At 33.6% G+C, this 21,685-nt stretch overlaps 1 protein-coding gene across 1 annotated transcript in view; it reads left to right on the forward strand.

Annotated features, from left to right (window-relative positions):
- The window catches only part of LOC142983669 (uncharacterized), a 119,639-nt gene that overhangs the window by 36,483 nt on the left and 61,471 nt on the right, over positions 1-21,685 (forward strand). The window contains exon 2 of the mRNA XM_076130655.1: positions 17,317-17,499. Coding sequence (XP_075986770.1) covers positions 17,320-17,499 — 180 coding nt within the window. The 5' untranslated portion in view covers positions 17,317-17,319. The remainder of the gene's footprint in view (positions 1-17,316; positions 17,500-21,685) is intronic.

The following is a 21,685-nucleotide window of genomic DNA, read 5'->3' on the forward strand; positions in this document are numbered from 1 at the left end:
GTGTCAAAACTGCTTAAGCTGCCGTAAAGCTTTTGACATGGCTTAGCGACTGTTATCTCAAAAGATAAAATCAGATTCGATTTTAATGTTATCTCTGAATCTCCGAGAAGCTTATTTATAAGCGGCCAACGGTTGCTTAACTTACAATAGAGGGGAAATCTAAAAGAATAGGTACACAGTGTGCCTATGTCTCAGGCTATAATTAGAATAATGCATTATATCACTCTTGTTATACTCGAAGGCTTTTGCAGAGTTGTAATAATATATTAAATATATATTCATAAGTTAATGTAAAAAATAAATCTGTTACCACCCTGGGCACATCGTCGCAATGAACTACCAAATCCCTTATTTTACTGTATTTTTATGTCAGCCACATTATTTTTTACCTCTTCACTAACAACTACAGTTATGTGTATATTTCTTTAATAAAAAGAAACAGTTATTATATTCGTAACAAGAATATCTAAGATTATTTCTCGTCGGGTAACTCGGTAGGTTTAATACGAGAACAAATTGTATTAACGTTACATGCCACATCCAATAGTGTTGTAATATTATTAGATTTATGTGCTGTATTAGTGTTTAGTGGAGAGAATTACGAAGATTGTTTTGATTGAGTTATTGAATTGATTGTTTGGTATTTGATGTAATTATAGACTGGGTTGTAATGTTATATTAAAATAATTTACTACAAAACTGTGAGTCATGAGTCATTCGGCAGTAAGTGTTTTATGACAAGCATTGTTATTTTAGAAATACATTACTTCTTTGAGGCGCAATCGATATTGTATTTTATATTCGACTGCTAATCATGAGGTTTGGGTTCCATTCCTGGTTCGAGCAAACTTATATTTCTTTCTTATTCATGTTAAACTATCGTTCGATAGTATCCCGGTGTTTAAAAACGTGTCCGATAAAATGCAATAAGCACATTTGGCAGTCCTATGTAGTAGAAACTAACATACGAGTTGTTGATAGCCAAACGAGTATAACCTTTGGGTATAAAATGCATTGAAATTAAATACAATTTTTATTTTTCTGTCTGAATTGTCACCATCTTTAACAAAATCTCTCCCCTACATCCCTTACATTCAGTAAACACATGAATAAATCAACCCAGATATACGACGAACAGACACCAATTTGTACGCAATATTAAATTGCTTTCACAATAAAACATACCTAATCGTAATATATGGGCTTCAAACTTGAGGAGTTCGTGGTTATATAACAACAGCCGGCGTGGATCGATCTCTAAAGTTTAGGCGACGCTTGCCGAGGTTGATCCGTGGATGGGTGACCATATTATACTTACCGAGTTCCTCCGTGATTCGGAAGGCACGTTAAATTGTGGGTCCCTACTGTTATTTAAGATAGCCTGGAGACGAGTCTTATCGAGGGCTATCGTGTTATCCAGGTAACTGGGTTGTGGAGGTCCGATAGGCAGTCACTCCAAGTGAAATATTGGTACTCAGCTGCATTCGGTGAGACTGGAAGCCTGACCAACATAGTTAGAAGAAAGGCTAGGCTGATATAAACAAGTTTTAAGGAAGGGTATTCAAGTGTTTGGTGGTAAGAACTATATGTTATGTTTATCTCGGGTGAAACGATTTTGTTTTGCATTCTTTTGCGAGTCCTCTATTCTTTAAACTATTGGATAGAGTGACTATGGAACCTTTTGTGTTGTTGAAGTTTTAATAATCTGCTATCAGTCAAATCAGCCCTTCATTACGATATGCTTATTATATTAAAATGTCTCAATTTACTGCAAAAAACATTTACGAACAAAATAACATGGCATGATCATTTTAGATAAATCTTTTCGAGTACAAGTGTATAATTTTTTCGTTAATCCAGTCGCATAATAAGAGATAACTTTCAGTTTAAGTTACCAAATTAAATGTAATAAACAGACTTCATAACTAAAATAACTAGAAGGTCCCCAGATCGTGTAATTTAAAATGCTTTCTCAAAATCCTTTCCCAGTTTTTTCTCCAGTATTTGCAAGATTTAAATATTAAACTCACTTTCGGACAAGCGGAGTTAAGCCGTGTTTTAGTGGCGCTAGACCACTTAAGTTTCTCCTCTGGTAAACACAAAAAGCTATTAAAAATTCCACTTTTTTCACTCTAGAAAAAAGATACATATTTTCATTTCCTTTTTCTTCAAAAGCGAAATAATTTTCGTCGCAAAAGATTTACGAGTCACGATCTTAATATTTCTCTTTTGGTGAAAATATCATTTGTAAAATCAATATTTGTTTAGTTCTTTGTATGTCGAGATATTTTGTACCGGTGGGGTCAAGATTGAATAACATCGGGTTTTCCTGTTTTGAAACATCACAGATACTTCTACTTCGTATTGATTTAAAATGTCGAGATATAATGTTGCTTTGATATATTTATTTCAATGTAATGTAAGCTAGAACATTCATATGATAATAGTGCGCGCTTTTCCTCTAGCTGAATAGTAATAATATGAACATTTAAGTAGTATTTTAGAGGTTCTCCAAGTTAGCATACGAGTATGTTACAATAATATATAAGTGTTTGTAATGTGAGACACAAACAGTGCCATAATTACGAGTACTTATACCAAGACAATTAGTGACGTGAATATCCAATATAAAATTCAATTAAAAGATTGCACCCTTAGTCAATCATAAAGCAATGTCTCTGGTGATGTGATTAACTCTTACACAAAAATGTCCTTGATACAGAAACCAAAACAATTGAAGCAAGAAAGGCCTATAAGACCAATTACATTGCAATCATTTGTAACTCGTAACCTTATTAGTGCTTAACGGCCTGTGATAATATACCTCCAGAAATGAACATATTTTAGATACAATATAATAATATTTACTTACAAAAATTTTCTTTATTTTGTTCTATTCCTGGAGTGTATGTAATCATAGGACATCAGGTGGTAAAGATTTGTTGGAGAAATTCGTTATTGTTTTCTTTGAGAAGGTGCTGAAGAAAAGATTGATGATTTTGGAATACCTTTATTGCTAAAAATACTTTGAATTTTACATACTATGTATGTAGCAAATGTTAAATGTTTCTGGTATATAATAATTTTGTGTAAGATCTTTCTTTTGATTAGATTGTTGTTCCGACATATTGTACTTATGCGTTTTCGTCTTCTAAAGTTTAAATACCTTAGACATATCATATTCCTTGCACAATATACCTAACCCAAGGTTTTTTTGCCTAATTGAACAATAATTTTGCTCCACAAAACATGCATCGTACATGTTGTGTTTTATATACAAACTGCCTCTAATGTCGCTTTTATTTCTTTATATATAGGTATAATATACATATGTTCATAATGACACAGTCTCTTTTAAAATGAGTCTACGGAGCCTATTTAGTTCTAAACTATATCTTTTTTAGTACGTTTTGTGTTCCGTATTTTAAAATATTCCTAGCACACGAGTCCCTAATGTTGTATATTTCTTTTTTTATATTTAAATGGTCTTAATACACGGGTCTTTGCTTTGCGCTGTGAATGGGACACTTAATCATGTATAATGGCTGACACGAGAAGCGAACAAAGGCGTGTAAGAGGTCCCATTATATTGGCAGAAATGTCTAAAGGATTCGGCACATTGCTATATCACATGTATGTTCTTTTATAGAATACGCTCCACTTCGTTGTTAAACAATCTAAAATGTAATTTAACAATATGAGTTTATATTTCGAAGTATATAAGTTAATTATACGTAATGTTTATTAGATATTTGCTTAACATAAGTACAAAGTCTGCTTGAAATTCTTCCTAGGTTGGAATCAAATGACCGCGTGTCAGTAGTCCAAGGATATTTATTTATCATTCCAGAGTTGGCCTTGTATTGATTGTTAATAGTTAAATCGAAAAACTTGATGCCCGGTGTCATCACTTCCGAATAAGTTTAAATTGGGTGGTCTTTTGTTTAATATATTTGCGGTTATCTTATATTATATCGGTTTGGGTATTAAACATCTATCCATTAACGGCGAAACTGCCCCTTAGCCTAAAAATATCTTGCTAGAAAGTCTAACAAAATAATCTGGATGAGATAGAGATTTTTGATTGAGTATATCACATACAATTTACTTGTTATATCAGTATATTCAACGTTATATCTGTGTCAACATGCACTCACCATGTCAGAGTCACTAGAGCAAGTGAATATTTTATTCCAATCGGAACAAATTCTGTAAACGAACTGTATTATTAGCACCACTCTCGAAGGGACACAATAATATGACATTCCAAATTCATATCATGAAAACTGTCGTGAAGCAACAGAAGTCATTACAACTTGCTTAAAGGTGGGTATAGACTAAAACATTTATTTGTAACAGAACAACGAGCCGCTCTATGATAATTATGTTCTAATGTGTCATCCTTTTTCTTTCTTTATTAAAAGACAACTCCCGTATTAAGAATTGCTCTTGTGTTTGGACTTTTACAAACATACAAACAACGGACACAAAGTACGACCAGACCCAAAAAAATTATTTGTGCACCGCACAAATAATTGCTCCGAGTAGAAATCGAACCCACGACCGGGAGCAATGGTATTGGCGTGGCAACCTAAACTACTGCGCCACGGAGGCAGTTTAAAAAACTAAACGTCGAGCACGCTCGCCTCTTTGTTACAAGCCAACGAGCATATTGGTGTAACATTTTGTCGAGCGTATTGGTGTAACATTACCAACATTTTTTAAAAAAGAATGAACGCAATGTACTACGATATGTTGGTAGATGCACACTCGCTGAGATCATTTAGCCGTAACATATAGAGCATTCGCATGAATTTTAAATAACATGGTAATGCTTTGGAAACTGAGCTTTTGCCTGTATTGTACAATCAGCTCCAAAAGTAGTTGAACATAAATATAACGTTTTTCGAAGACCAATATTCTAGAGCATGCATATTATTTCATCGAAAAAACATTTGACATTGATAAAAATGTTTGATTCCAACTATTTCTGACTGATTTTGTTCAGGTATTCATAATTTTTTTTTAATAAGGAAGTTTTGAAAATTTGTAGTTGTATAGCGGACTTTTGGAGCCGACTGTACCATTCATAAGAACGTTTCATTACACAAAAGTGCTCGAGAAAATGTTATAGTCTATACTCACCTTAACAAAAACACAATCCACTCGTAATCGTGTATTGAAACTATTCAGTTCAAGCCGGCCACTAGTGCCCAACTTTATTAAATTCCAAAAGTTGGTCCCGAAGGCTTTAAGCGTTGCGATTTTGCATAAACATGAACAACTAATAGGTAAACTTTTAATAAAATTAGATAACATACAGTATGAGTGAAGGAAATATTTGAGGTATTTCGGATGACAGTAGACCCCTAGATAAATTTTGAGTTGGAGAAATGTTTGCTTAGGTGACTAAGTCTTATCTTTAAAGGAGTATAGTTGTCTAATACTTGCTTAAAACTATTTTCAGAATATTAAACTCGTCTGTTTTCTATGTGGGCCGTATGTAAAATCTCTAACTTTGTATATCATTAACGGCAGGCCTCGACTTCGATCGAGTAAATTTTTACATTAGGTATACTAATTAGTATCTTTGAAAAATATAATTTATTTTGATGAATACTTCGTGAAAATCCGTTCAGTACATTTTGAGTTTATCGCGAATAGATAGAAAGACGCGGACTTTATTTAATAATACGGTACCTCGATTCTCTAACACTATCGACTACCGACAACCGGCTTGCTATCGTCATTTGACATTTAGAATGTACTGCCAGAATGTTTCCTACAACACCCGTCAGAGGCGCTGATCAGATTTTCATACAATATTTCTCGATGACAGGTCGGTTGTCGGTAGTGGATAGTTGTAGAGAATTGAGCTACTGAGTAGTACATTTTTGTATTGACCTATCACATGGTAAGGAAGGGGCTTGTTCTAAAGACTACCATTTTTTTGTAACAAAAATTAAATTAACAAGAACTCCGTCCGTGAAAATTTATCCAAATCTGTACAGCCGTTACTGCGTATTTGAAGAACCAAGTGACAAATGTTTTTAATAAGCCCAAATTGGGATAGTAAACTAGCAGGTCAATGGTTACAAGTAGATGTAATTACAGATAAAGAAGAATATTAGAACCTTTAATATTGTCTCCTCTAGTATTATTACAACAATATCGGTTGTCCAATTTATTTTTACGTCTATTTGTATTATGGTCTTAGAGGCTTCGTAGACTGCGTTTACTTTACGCGCCGGCAACGCGCGTTTTTTGATTAACAGTACCACTGAGAGTTATAGACGTCGCCAAACAACTGAGGAGTTTGTAACGGTATATGTAAATAAATGTAACTGAAACACGCAATACACTCGCGTTTGTATAGATACAATCTGAAATTTAAATTGATTTGGATGTCTTTATTACGGCATTACAAATATACACTCACAGTGCGTTCCCATGGAATAATATTTATACTATGCAAGCAAAGTTGTACCTGTTATATTTAGGCGTCCTAACTGCGTTTAACGAGCGTTGTTGGTACTACGTTATAAAAACGTTGTCTGCTAAGTCGTTAATATTTCTGAGCACCTTCGTCCAAATTAAATGAGATATCTATAAACATTTCTTAGCATTTCTTTTACGAGTTCTGCTTATTATTTTCCTTAAATTTTTCGGATCTCATCTTTTTGGTTTGATTAAAGTATCCAATTATTATTTGAAAGGTAATTATCAGTATCTGTAATGTATCTGAATTGTGCTAAATATCTTGTCGGAGTAGCATAATTCAAATTGTATTAATGTAAACAATAAATCACAATTTTTCATCGCTTAGCCTTTTTAATAGTTGGATTAATATTCCGTTTTTTCGTAATCTATTACTTTTGGATTCAGATTAAAAAGGATTAGTATTTATTTATGAGAAAGGGCTCTAAAAGAAAATAAATCTGGGCTTAAAGAATAAATAAATACTTGTCGAATGTGGGATTGATGATTGATGTATTACATTTTATAAATTATTGTATTCGTTATCGATAATGTTTGATAAATGGTGTTATAATAATTTGGCGTTATGTGTATTATGTGTAAATTTTGAAATTCTTTAGCCATAACCGCCGCGGCGCGAGCGCTGTAGCGCGAGGCAACCCGCTCTTTCTCCGGCTTGCTCGCCACTATGCAGCGCGGTGCGAAGCGCGATCCAAAAGGTCGTAAGCGACATCGCCGCCATAGTTTTTATTGTACGCGATTCTCGATCAGCGCCTCCGGCTTATTTCATTATTATTACTTCACGTTGCGTTTTTAGCGGAGCGTAATTTTTTAAGGGTAGGCGTTTTCGTACTGTTTCGTTTAGATTAATGATTCTAGTTAAAGATTTCGGTTTAAATATTGATGATTATTAATTAATTGTGTTTTATTTGGCAATAGTAAACAATTAATTTAACACTAATATTAAGTCTGTCCAAAAAGGGAAGCCGGTAGGAATCGAGTTGTATGGAGCCTTCGCCACTGAGCCATAACTTAAGGCAATGTTTGTAAGAAATTGAGACTTTTTGATGCGATTATTAAGTTTTTAGAAATCTGAGTGATGTAAACTTGATAGTATACTCTGTGCTGTAATAAATTCTAGAAACAGTATTTCCAGCAAAATGTGCTGTTCTGGAATAAATTCTTGTTTTACTTATTTAAGTTCTTCAACCCTCACATAAAATAGTTTGGATACAATTATTATCGTATACCACAAAAGGGTCCTCATGAAGTTTCGACAACGCATTAAAATTTTGCACACCACCTATCGCTTTCATTACTCGATTTTGGCCTGATGCCAGTTTGGAGACCATCCAAATTTCGACCTTCTGCCTCAGGGGTTAAGTTGAATATACTTTGGGATCGTGATCCGTTTTTTAAGCCAGGCAACGGCTCGCAAAGTGATTGCTTTCAGTATTGAGCAGCTGCCAGAGAGCTTTGTCGCCGAAATTTATCAATGGACAGTTATTAATACGGGTGTTGGATCAAATGTTTGACGTTGGTGACCAAGGGTCTGTTATTGATATTGCTTGTCAATTATTAGCTGACTTGTCTTTTTGTTTCGCAACATTATTTGATACTAAAGGTAAACCCGCCCCCAGGACAAATAATTTTACTAGTTTTACGAATACCTAGTTAAGCTCACCGGTCGGTAAACAAATAGTGGGTTAAGCGACCTAAGCGTGGACATTCTATATATGGTTGCCGAACAGGAAGATTGGAGCTAAGCATCTCTGTGCCTCGGAATGCACGTCAAATTTTGGTCCAGATTGTTATCCATTAAGATAACAATCGTTAGGCCATGTCAAAGGCTTTCGGCCGGCTTGAACGGTTTTGACACTAGGTTAACCACTTATCATAAAATGAAATAAGTAGATAATATTAATAAGCGACGATTCAACAAAAGTAAATACGATACCTTTTCATTCTGTTCATAATAGTTTATTACCTTTTTGGCAACGCACCCTGCGGTCAAAAGTTGAGCAGTTAAAAACCTATAAGTGTCGTAAAACCTTAAGCTGGCCGTTTGCGCTGACATTCGAATAGTTCAGTCGTATAATTACGTAATACTAATGACGTCACGCATCGTAGGACGAAACACAAAACAGGAAAGTTGACCAGTTTCTGCTTTGTTTATCTTGATCATTATTTTCTATTTCGGTATCATTATTTCTTCCCAATATCTTAAGGAAGATTTATATCATCCTGTCCCTTCAAATTCATCAATCAAACTTTGTTTTGTAAGCAGATTTGTCTCTTAAAAACCATTTTAGATTAGGTAGTGTCTATTGTATCTACATTTGAACGAATTGTAATTCTCTTAATTTTATTCGTCTATCAATCTTAATTGGAAACAATTAATTTAAATTTATCATTCAGTAGTCTTAACAATTTAACGTTCCTACCAATTTATAATTTATTCTGGTCATCAAAATTTTATTAGGATAATATTTCTCCTAGTTTTCAGAACGTTTGCTAAGTCTCGGTTTCTGGGTAAAACCCAAGTTATGGACTTTGAATTTCAAAATTATACATTTTCACGTGTAGTAATATAACCAGCTTTTAAATGATAAATAGTGAAGATTTTAAAGTAGTTTGTTTCACAGAAGTTTGAGCGACTATATAAATTTGGTTCCATTTGATTTTTATTGATAGTGTTGCTGTTATCTCAAAAGTTATATTCGATTTGTTTGACGACAGTTTATATGCCACGTATCCCACAAAAAAAATATTTTGGTATACAATATACATATTTAGCTTTCCAAATATGCCTTTTGTGATAAACAATATTTATGAAGGTGTTTTTTAAAGGCCGAGCAACTTCAATCTAAGATTTAACCATTTGACCGTTAAGATGACACTTATAAAACACGAATTAAATCACGAAGTCAATGTTTTGAGTTTGCCAACATTCTTTCAAAATAAATCTTAGTTATACAGCCTTTTTCTACTTGTGTAGCAAAAACATTTTCGCAATTTCATCACTACACAGATTGAAACTAGCAATAAATAATTCATTATTAAAATAACTTGTTTTTGCACTAGCAATCAATTAACTTAATGTATACTGGATGAAAACTGTTTTTCTTGATATCCATTTAATTAATGTTGTTTGATAAATAAATTGTTTGTTTGTTTTTCATTGCACGCTGTGTGTGCGTAAATAGGTAAATCAAATGTGGTATGTTTTACACGAAATTACAAAACCGATATTGAAGTAAAATTTAAATAACTACCTATTAATACAAAATATTTAAATATTAATATAACAACTTACATAGCTATTGGTTTGTCTGTTTTTATTGAGAAATTCTCTGTAATGTACCTACAGTTGCATATAAATTAATTTTGTGGTTCAATTTACTACAAGGAAAACTAATAATTCTAAAAGTGGGCAAGGATTTCTACTAGCTATAATTTAACTTACTATAACTTTTCACGGCTTACGGGTAACTTATTTGATAGATTAAGTGACACTATATAAATGAATATATGATTTGATTTGACAGCTATCTTCATACTTCTACTAGCGAGAGAGAAGTAATTTGCATAAACGCGATCAAAACTGAATTAATTTTAAATTAAAGCCTTTATTCCAAAGTCATTTTAAATTGATACTCTACTGAAAACTTCAGGCGCCATTTTAATTAGATTTCGTATCTAAAACGATTTTGATATCTGATTCAGATGTCATTCAATTACAAATGTTATCACGATTCTATTGACATTCTCGCCTCCTTTAGACTTGAAAGTTCGCCTTTCGAAAATAGTGAGAATAGATATCATTTTCTCTCTGATGTTTCCAAAAATGAATTCAAAAGATGTAAAATGTCTAATTTTGAAACAGTTTTAAATGTTGACTTAAATTTTTGAATGTTTTAATTTAAGTGTTTTGAATTTGAATCTCAGTAAAGTAATTTAAAGTCATTCTAAAAGAAAGCACATAAAGCAGGCTTAAAATTAGTTTTAAGAAATTTTACGATACTTAAACATTAAATATTAACGCATTTTTGATTCTCGCGATTTTTCGGGCCTTTTTATATTGAGCTTCTGACGGTATCCCCCTGCTTTGCAAAGGCAAGTAGCTTCCGTAGACTTCAGGCATGGTTTACTCAACCTTTAAAAGTATTATAAAATTTATTAATTACGTTTATTTTACGGGGCTTAATGCGATCAAGCATGATTTTTTTGACGTTACGGTGTATGGTGACGTAGTCGCAAGCCGAAACAAACTTAGAATAGTGTCAATTTACTTTTCCTTTGACATCAACTACCTTTTAAACCAACAAATTGTACAACCAGTCACCAGAAAATGACAAACATTATTTCAGTGGAAACCTCAACATTTTACGGGTATTTTTAATTATTACGGCGGGTCGGGAGACTTGGAGTGTTGTGGAGCACCCACTAACAATGCCAGCTGGGACAATGATCTCCACAGAACAAATGTTCGTTGAAACCTGCTGTGTTATTTGTTTCGCCTTTCGGATTTCTTCTCTGTATTACCTGTCTTACAAAAGAATAGTGAAGTTCAAAGGGAAATTAGCTGTTATATATTTTTTTAGCAATTTTTTGTGCGAGACGTTTGGATTCGGTGTTGAGAGTAGGATTTTTTGGCTATGATAGTCAGTGGCAGTGCAGATTATAAATAGTTATCATTTCGTTTTTTACTTTGAGCCGCCATTTGTCGATTTAGAACATCAATGGTTAGTATTTTCATTGTATATAATCCAAAAACGAAAGTTTAGTCCGAAATCTTCTTTGAATCGTACGGTCGTTGAAATTATATTATATTTATTTTTATTCAATTTCGTCTTGGAATTAGAACAATTGAGTATTTATCAACTCTATGCTCTACAATAACCACATAAACCAAACTTGTATTTTAAACCACAAGCTTCGTATCACTATCGCTCAATACAAAAAGACACGCGATCGCTACATAGAGTGTCGAAAGCTAATATACTGCGCAAAAATTCACGTGACAAATCTGATATGTTAGTGTAATATCTATTCGTGACGCACGGATGTCCGCACTAGGATTTTGCCGCAAATTCGTCACTACGATAGTGTCAGTCTGCCGGTTTCCGATCCGTGAGTTATGGATAGGAAACTCTATATTTATTATTAGCTGTGGTCTTTCATTCGCAATTGTGGTGATTACTTTGCTTATATAGGCAATAGTATGATTTTAGATAGTTTATAGCCTTTTTTATAAATGCGGCTTTCATTCATAAAAATAATTTTCGAAATCTGACAAGTAGTTCCAGAGTTGATGCGTTTAAACAAACAAAATTGAGCATTGTCGTATATTAGTATACATCTCTTTACCCCGCAGTTTCAGCAGCGTTTTTGGCAATTACTATGATCCTATTAGTCACAGCGTGCTTGCCTTGTTAATAGCTATCAAACTCGTACTCTAAAAAAAAGCAATGCATCAGAATCTGTTCATTAGTTCCAGAGATTCAAGCGTCAAACAATACAGTTCTTCAGCTTCATTATATTAGTATCGTATAAATGTTACATTACATTACATGTTGTCGATATCTAAAAGTTACTCTTTCCCCATCTCTATGATCTGGGGGCACGGAAGTGCCCCCGCAAGTCGAGCAAAAAAAAGCGGCACGGCCGTAACATAACATCCTTTTCTCGAAGCAATTCGGGCTATTTTTGACACCCCTGTAATTTCGTTGTGGATAAAACAAGAAGCCTGGATTTTCAGCAACTAATCAGTCATTGTATAAACACGGTATATTTAAAATTTCAGCCAATTTGAACCAGTAGTTTAAGAATGACAACTTGTTAAAATTTTGAATTTTGTCACTCACTGATTCACTGACTCACTGACTCACCGATCATCAAAAGTCTAAGGTACTTCTAGCAGACTTAGAAGCTTAAAATTTAGAATACAAATAGGGTTTAGTGTCTTAATCATGGGAAAAATTTAATATTTTCTAATTTCGGTCCAGTTTTCTAAATACACCAACTGCAACAATAACTTTGTAATCTCATATAAATGTATAAGATTACAAGGTTACATTTGCAGTTAATGAATTATTATTTCTGTAGAAAATAAAATAAATAGGTGTAAATAGGTAACTACTATATGAGGCATAACGGGAGGGGGTATAGGGTGGGTAAGGGTGTTTGGCCCATGAAACTGAACAACATTCCCATAAGAAAATATGTTGATTTATGAAAAAAAAACGTCTTTCCATACAAATTGGACCTATGTTCGCTCTACAAAAAGAAGTGAGATGCCATCAAAAACATTCTGTTAAAACCTCAAGTCTCGCCGTAAAAAGTTGTAAGATCTATATAATACCAAGTCGATTAATCTATTTAGTCTCTACTTAAAGGACCTTCTGTCTTAAGTTATTACGTATGTTATTATCATGCCAATTTAAAAAAAAATACCTCTAAAACAAATAGATCGACTTGGTCATCGCAAGAAAATACAAATTCGCCATTAACATTTCAGGAGCATTAAATTCTCGCCATGCTGTGTAGTGTGATACATACTAATAATAATCAAATCATGCGATGGCCAGGTCGGTCTATTTGTTTTAGAGGTATTTTTTTTTAAATTGGCATGATAATAACATACGTAATAACTTAAGACAGAAGGTCCTTTAAGTAGAGACTAAATAGATTAATCGACTTGGTATTATATAGATCTTACAACTTTTTACGGCGAGACTTGAGGTTTTAACAGAATGTTTTTGATGGCATTTATTATTTCTCCGTAATAAATCATTTATTAGCGGGACTTGTAATAAAATAATGGTATGTTTAGTTCACCAGAAATTGAGGTTTGTTTTTTATCGGAATTCGGCAATAACAAAGGCAGGGAACTTGTAGTTTTTATTTATGGCCCATGTAAGAAACCCTTTCTTAAGGTATGGTTACACAACGTTTATTATTACGGCGATTTATTTTGTCAACAAATTTTAATATGTTCCTTATTTACAAATGGTCAAGGTTGACTCACGACTGAAAGCTTCAATTCTTAAATATTTACAAAAAACTACCACTTTTTAACAGGAGTCATAGACAACCTTAAAAAAGTGGTTTCTCGTACCTCAACCCACACTTGATTAGCGTGAGCTGATGCTTCGATGCGCTCGTTCCGGGAACAAACCCTTAACCAGAAGTGGGACAGCAATGGTTAAAATTTTACGTAATTTATAATAAAAACTGCTTCTCCTTCCTTTTAATATATTAACTTACTTATTAAATTTTTAATTATATTATTCCTGCGTCACAAGGCGACTATTTACGAAACTCGAAGTTTGCAACAAGCCCAATAAATATGCATTAAAGCGAATTTTCTCGCAGCAAGCGACTCAATTAAAATACTTTTTTAGTGTTTTTTGGACGAACTTTTAAATCGAGAGCCTTGCGTTACGAAGCAATTTAGTTTGAAACGGTTAAACTTATACTCATTTTGACTTGGTCATTCTTTACATTATTATCTTTTGTAGAGTGTGTAGTGGTTTGTTGAGTATGTTCTGGTTGCCTTATAACTGAGTACTTTGATATTACGCCCTCAAATATTATGCAATATGATACACATTCCAAACCAAGTTTCATAAAATCCTCAAATACTCATTATAGAAAGAACTGCGTAATTTTTAATGGAGCTACCCAACCGTTCTTGCCTTGGATCATATCTGTCTTATGTTTACACTAGGTAGTTTTACTTATGCTTCATCGATCCTTAAGTTTAAGGTATATCAAAATGCAACGGTCTTAAGCGCTATTGAAAATTAAATTAAAGGCTACGATACCTTATTTGTATACCCAACGCTTGGACCATGCTTCACCTGTCGTGGTCACGGGCAGACTCTCCTAATCCATAAAAGTAACTTGATTTCAGTATATAGCACGCCTTATATGTACATAGATCTTGATAAATGGCTGTCGATTTTTCTTTGTAATGTCACCGTGTATAATGATGTCTCAAATTTAATACAGTTACAAGTGTAATTTGTCAAAACCTACGCTGTAATGCTAGACTAGATGAAAACGTGTGATTTTTCTCTGTCTTTTTTGTTTAATATATTGGTAATGTTACACGCTCATTAATTTAAATGTATTATACGATATATTGTGTAAAATCGTGTTACATACATGGTTAAAACTAAAATATAAGATTTTTGTATCGTAATTTATTTTTAATGTCGTTTGAAGTTTGTAGTATTTTGTCAATTTAAAATAAATTTTAAAACCAAATGTTGTTCATTTCAAACTAAATTGCCTCTTATAATTGTCTAATTAAGAAGCATATCAAACCAGAATAAAAAAAGCAAAACATCGTAACCGTTTAGACTATTAATTTTTTTTTCGACATACGTTATAAGCCAAAAATTAAATAAGAGCAAATTTTCAAGCAGTGACAGTACCTTGAACTTCATAATTTTATAAGAAAATTATTTCCTCTCAAATATGATGTCAAGATATTTCGCGGGTACTTTACTCTACATATTAGCTGTCATTGTGCTCATGACACTGACGGCTTTACGGCTTTCAAGTGCGGAGGACGTAAAATAATTTCTTGAGGAGTATACGCTAATATGGTGTTAAGATCTCCTGGAGTATGTAATGATGTTGGTAGAAATAAGTCTGCAGGGAACTGAGTTTCTGTAGTTCAGTCAGTAGTTTACCTATTCAATAGTGTTTACACTCATCTATACTAATATTTTAAAGCTGAAGAGTTTGTTTGTTTGTTTCTTTGTTTGAACGCGCTAATCTCAGGAACTACTGGTCCGATTTAAAAAAAATCTTTCAGTGTTAGATAGCCCATGTATCGGGGAAGGCTATAGGCTATATATCATCACGCAACGACCAATAGGAGCAGAGTAGCAGTAAAAAATGTTACAAGAACGAGGAAAATTTTGACTCATTGTCTCTTATATGACGCAAGCGAAGTTGCGCGGGTCAGCTAGTATAAAATAACGCCAGTGAATAGAAAATGTACTCAGAAACCGGGGGTTAGTGAGACTACTGAAATAGTTAGTATGAGTATGTGTACGTAAAGGTACGGAACTCGGTACCCTAGGAAGCTTGTGTTTTTGTATATACTAACAATGAGTTTATGGTCCTACGATGGTCAACAACAAACAGGACCCGACAAAACGAATTATATTTAACTTACTAAATAACATAAATGAAAGTGCAAAACGCACATGTATACTTTGAGTAAAAAAAAAAAATTCTTCTTGGTTAATCTTCTTGTTATTTTATTACACTGGGTCGTCAACTATATCTCTAGTAATGTCCATCAAAATCAGTATAGCTATTTAACCGAATATTTTTATATACGCCGCAAAGTATAATACAATTTATCTTTACGTAAAAACGTTTCAGACAAATACACTTTCGCATTTATAATATAAATACCTATGGCCGAAATTATCGCAGGTGGAAAAAAGCAAAAAAAGGAAACGTCTGTCCCCAGCAGTGGGTGGAAGTACCCTAATTAGATATATTCCTCTTAGTAATTGAATAAGAAGAAATAACAAGTGCTCATTAACAATGAATATTATTTTGGCTTCCAGAAATAACGTCGTCTGCAAAAATAATAGACCATTGTCTGGATAAAACAAATCTTAGATATAATAAGTATGAGTTATTCGGCAGACATTTTATGTTCACTATTTTATAGGTACTGAATATACTAAATTATTTGGATTATCGGGAATCGGTTTTTTAGGTTGATGCTCTAGTTTGTGTACAATTTTATTCCTTTGTGGGATAGAGCATTTCAATCATGATCAAAGGCTATTTATTTGTGTGTAAAAGAATAATGAATAATTTTCGTATGATTATAATATATTTTGTTAATAATACTTTGTAGCGATAGAAAAGCAAATAATATGCTGAATAGATTTTTAAATCCGCCAAAACATTCATAACATCGTAGACAGGCCTTTTGTTTTTTTTTTTAATATTAAGTCCTCAAACTGAACTTGCCTTTCACGTTGGACCATATGGTCCAACGCGATAGGCAAGCTCTTCTTATAGCAGGAGAAAACAAGTGCTCAGTGGAACAAAAACGAGCTAGATATATTCTATCAATACATATAAAATTATTTGTTTCCTATAAATACCTATTTTTTATTTCTTTCAAAGTTCATAGGAGCAAAACCTTAGGTGTCGAAGTCTAAAGTTTTAATTATAACGTGATACCCGCATAGTTCGCTAGTTAGTTTCAGTTCTTGAATGTACGTCCATTAACAAACTATTACAAGTCAGATAAAACTCTATGGCTGACATTATCATGGTATTAACGTTCTATTGGCGCGCTCAGATCTTCTTTAATGAACGTGTAAGGCTATGATCGTGCTTGCCAATCGCTACTTGGACGACTTCACACATTTTCAAGAACTGTTTTAACGGATTTTGAAGTTTTGAAATAACCTTGAGTGTTAAACCGTGTGTTAGTATGTGTAAGCTTTAAACTTTGTAATATTCTTGTATTAGATCCGACGACAATCGTCGCTAAATATTATGATTATAAGCTTAGTCACAAACTTGTGACAAGTCTAAACGCCGGACTGCTATAACTGAGGGCATTTTAAAATAAATTAAAAAATTCTGACAGCACCGGACCGGAATTGTACCCTTGGCCTCGTATTCAACAGTCAAAAGCAGATAAAAATTCGGACTGCGTTGCCGTTTCCTTTTATATCAGTATCGGACCTTATATTAGGCCTCGTTATCAGGAGTCACAATCACTAACACTCTCACTACAATAGCATTCAAAATATAATCTAAAAGTCTTCCACCTTGTTTCAGAACATGACGAGCACATCCCGACTAGTGACTGTATACTTCTTGCTGAGCCTGGCCGCAGCCGCCACGGCTATCAAATGCTGGAAGTGTGGCCAGTACAGCGACGGAGTCGGCTCTATCACGCCGTGCAATAACAGGAGCGCTTCCCGACTTGAAGAGTGTCCTAGCAACGCGAAGTATTGTATTGTAAGTATATTGCTATTATTTGCCGCTATTGCTTAAAACATTATTTTTAAATGATGGCAGTTTATATCGACGGTACTTATTTTTCATTAAAATAAATAAATTTAACCCATTAATGTCCCACTGCTGGGCAAGGGTCTCCTCCCGTAATGAGGGAGGGGTTAGGCCTTGAGTCCACCACGCTGGCCAAGTGCAGGTTGGGGACTTTGCGTGCCCTCAATAAATGTTCTTAAAAAAATTTTTAGGCATGCAAGGTTTCCTCACGATGTTTTCCTTCACCGTTGGAGCATGTGATAATTATTTCTAATACACACATCACTTCGAAAAGTCATTGGTGTGTTTCCTCGGGTTCGAACCTGCGACCACTGGCGTGGGAGGTGTCAACTTATACCACTCGGCTATCACTGCTATTTTTAATTCCGATGATTAAAAGGTATTAACACCCGTAAATCTTAGGCGAGTAAGCTAGCCGTCTACTTATCGCTTTACAATATTTGGATAGGATATTCTGCAGATGAGTGACAGCTTAGGTCAGAGCAGACAAGCATCGTCGTACTTCAAACGGCGGCTTAATTTCGATGCTAATTCTCGACAATTGCGATAACAGTTACTAATCTGTTTCAAACGCTATCTTTGATTTTACTAATAAATAACCACAATTCGAAAAAAGAACAATGATCAGTAAGATCGCATAGAATAACATAGCACTATAAATCTTCGACTAAGGGTACGTGTATTTGTATCACAATCGTAGGTAGGTACCTACTACTTGAATTTTCTTCGTCTTTCACGCAGCTAGCCTGGACGTGTCTCATACAATATTACACAAACATGCTCAGTACATTTATTATGTAAAAACGTAATAAAATTACTACACTACCGACCTATACTCACGTGTTCTCGTTTTTCTACTCTCTTATCTGCAGTGCGATTCTCTACAGGCAGAATTTTTAAGTATCGAGTTTGACATTTGCAAGTGCGTTGATGAATAATTAGTTCCCACAATAACCGCTAGAGGCCCCGATAATTTTTTCATACTGTCGATAGTTAGGCGATTGTCGATAGTAGTTTAAAATAGTCCCTAAAATCTTTACTTCCGTGCCTTCAGATACTGTTTTTTTTACTTTCTTACTTGTTCAAAATGATTCGTAGAAATATAAATATTTGTTTTGGACGTCGAATGTTTAGCAATCATTACTGCGTAATCAAGAGAGATATCATACTTATCTTACTGAGTTTATTATTAATTATACAGGAATATACAACAATCTCGTAGGCGTTTCTGTAAACCAATGAAGATAATTACGAGAACAGAATTGTAAGGTTTTGATGAATATTACGGAACCGAGGTTGTATTTATTTACGAATATAAACAATTAATCACAAAATTAGTAATTAACATTTTACACGTTTTATGGTAATAACTTTTGTTTTGTTATTATAATATAACACGTTATACTAGATCTTTTGAACATTACATTAAATTGTTAAAAAATACATATTTTTCTTTCTAAGTGAAACGATGGTAGGGGTATCGAATACAGACAAGAAATACCTAAGAAACCTAAAAGATTACTATGTAATTAGTAATAAGAACAAAGTTTCTGAAATAATTGAGTTACTAATTACAATATCTTTTAGCAACATCAATTTTATTAAAATAATTAACAAAATACTCTTAAAACAGATAAAAGAAAAACCAATTAATTTTCTCTTTCTATAATATATTCACATAACGAGCAAATATATCTCATTTCTATAATATAATTTAAAATGGCTGTCGCGTTTCAGGAGATACTTCCTTTGAGCCTCTGAAGTTATTTACAAAACGGTAATGGCTTTGGTGTTGCATTTGTTTGTATGTTTGTAAAGTATTTTGGGAATGGCATGTCACATACATTTACAGAGTAATTATATTATGTAAAACATCTGAAATGCGTGAGATATGCAAATATCTGTTATTAATGTTTTGTTAAGAATTTGATATGATCTGTAAAGTATGCAGAAATTATTTCGTTTTGGTAATTATAGAATCCATTTAAAGTGTTATTATAAGACTTGTTTTAAATGACTAGTGTCTTGAACTGAAAATGCTATTTTAAATTGTATAAAACTATATTTTGTGCCTGAAAATATGAAAAACAATCTTTATTTATTTATCTTATAAAAACTGCTACACATAATATCTTGTTCTAAGATTGTTAATAATAATTTTGTATGGGGAATTTTAAAATACGTCCGACTAGATCTAGAATATAAAACCTAAAATGAATGTTGCCTTTAAGTTTGCTCTAAATTAAAAGATGACAAAATCTAATTATTTCTTAGCTAACAAAATTACTCTAAAACTAAACCTTAATTAAATTTTCTACTAAGCGTAACAATTTTAATTTAATCTTCATACATTTTCATTTTTCTATTTGGACCATCTTATTAAAATTTGAAGTCTCATCAGGAGAATAATTTTAGTTAACGCCACGTTCGATAGAGGGCGCTCTCCAATATCCGGGCAAGACGGTTACCCGGACGTTTGCGAGGCCATCGTTCGCTAACCAGTTTGTGATGACGTCAGATGAAGCCGGATTTTGGAGCTTCGATACGGTCCCAGTGGAAGCGGAAGATTTAGACTTGAAAAACAGATTGCACATGAAATCTTGCTTGAATAACATGTTATTTAAGTAAGATTTCAAGATTAAGCCATCATGGCTGAAGTAAAGCCATGATAAATTAAGTCCATCTATAATTTCTATAAAGGCTGGCCAAAGTGCGACCGTGGCGATCAGTATTTTAAAAAATACAGGAGATTGCCTTGATGTCTTTCCGAAATACATACATAGGTATTATATTTTTAAAAACGTAATTGCATCCGTCATTAATTGAAACTTTATACCGTTATCTATATATATAAAAGAAAGTCGTGTTAGTTACACCACTTATAACTCAAGAACGGCAGAACAGATTTGGCTGAAAATTGGTAAGGAGGAAGCTTAGAGCCAGGAGATGGACATAGGATACTTTTTATCCCACAAATAATAAATAAAAATAATAAAAAAATGATATCAAATTTGTATAATTTTTCCCATACAAACGTTTTATAAATAAAATGGAGAGTCAATTTGTAATTTATTACTGCTGCATAAAGTTCAAATTCGCGTGCGTGTTGGAGAATATAATATCGCGTTCTGAAACTCAACAAAAGTGAAAGTGAACGCGACAAAATTGCATAGTCTCAAAATACATAGTACATAAATAGTGGTCGGCTTTGAGAAACTCAGTTTTAGCTAACTTCAGTTGTTAATCTGTCCGATTATTTTTTAATAAGACCATATAGAAATCGAAAGATAAATCTTAAGTTTTGTCATAAATTAAATTATAAATTTCTGAACGCAATCATAATATTTGACATTAGATTTGACAACCAACTAATATGTCAATCCATCCTGTCGCATTTCAGAGCACGGAAAAAAGTATTATTACGATATTATATCTATCTCTGTGGCTACGTGCGCGAGAACTTAAAATTGAAGTCGATAAAGTACATATGTAAATATGTTAGTAAAGGTAGTGATATGGCTGTCTTCGGTGTAACCAATGCAAATGATGAAATATCACAGTACCAGATGGGTCGCTATGTAAATAGCAATGAAGCAATTTGGCGTATCTTTTCATTTGCGATCCATGAAAGACACACAACAGTAGTCCATTTGGCAGAAAATGGTCAACGAGTTTATTTTAATGAATCTAACGCGGCAGGCAGAGCGGCACCTCCACCGCCGACAACATTAACAAGTTTCTTCACAGTCTGTCCAACTGATGATTTTGCTCGCACTTTGCTGACATGCCACGCTATTACACATGGAACGCATCATCAAAATCGTTTCAGCGTCGAAAACAAGGAACACCAGTTGAAGGACATCCAAATGTATTTGCTTCAGATGCTCTGGGTCGCATCTACACAGTACATCCAAATAACGATGAATGTTATTATTTGCGGTTGTTGTTGGTGAATGTTCGTGGTCCGACATCGTTTAAACAACTGAGAACAGTTGATGGACAGCTGTGTGCGACTTACCGTGAGGCATGTCAACTATTACATTTACTTGAGAACGATTCGCACTAGGATGATACGCTCAAGGATTCCGTAATATCTTCGTCGCCGCATCATATTCGTACATTGTTTGCGATTATC

This window comes from Anticarsia gemmatalis, chromosome 24, assembly GCF_050436995.1.
Source record: "Anticarsia gemmatalis isolate Benzon Research Colony breed Stoneville strain chromosome 24, ilAntGemm2 primary, whole genome shotgun sequence".
NCBI lineage: Eukaryota > Metazoa > Arthropoda > Insecta > Lepidoptera > Erebidae > Anticarsia > Anticarsia gemmatalis.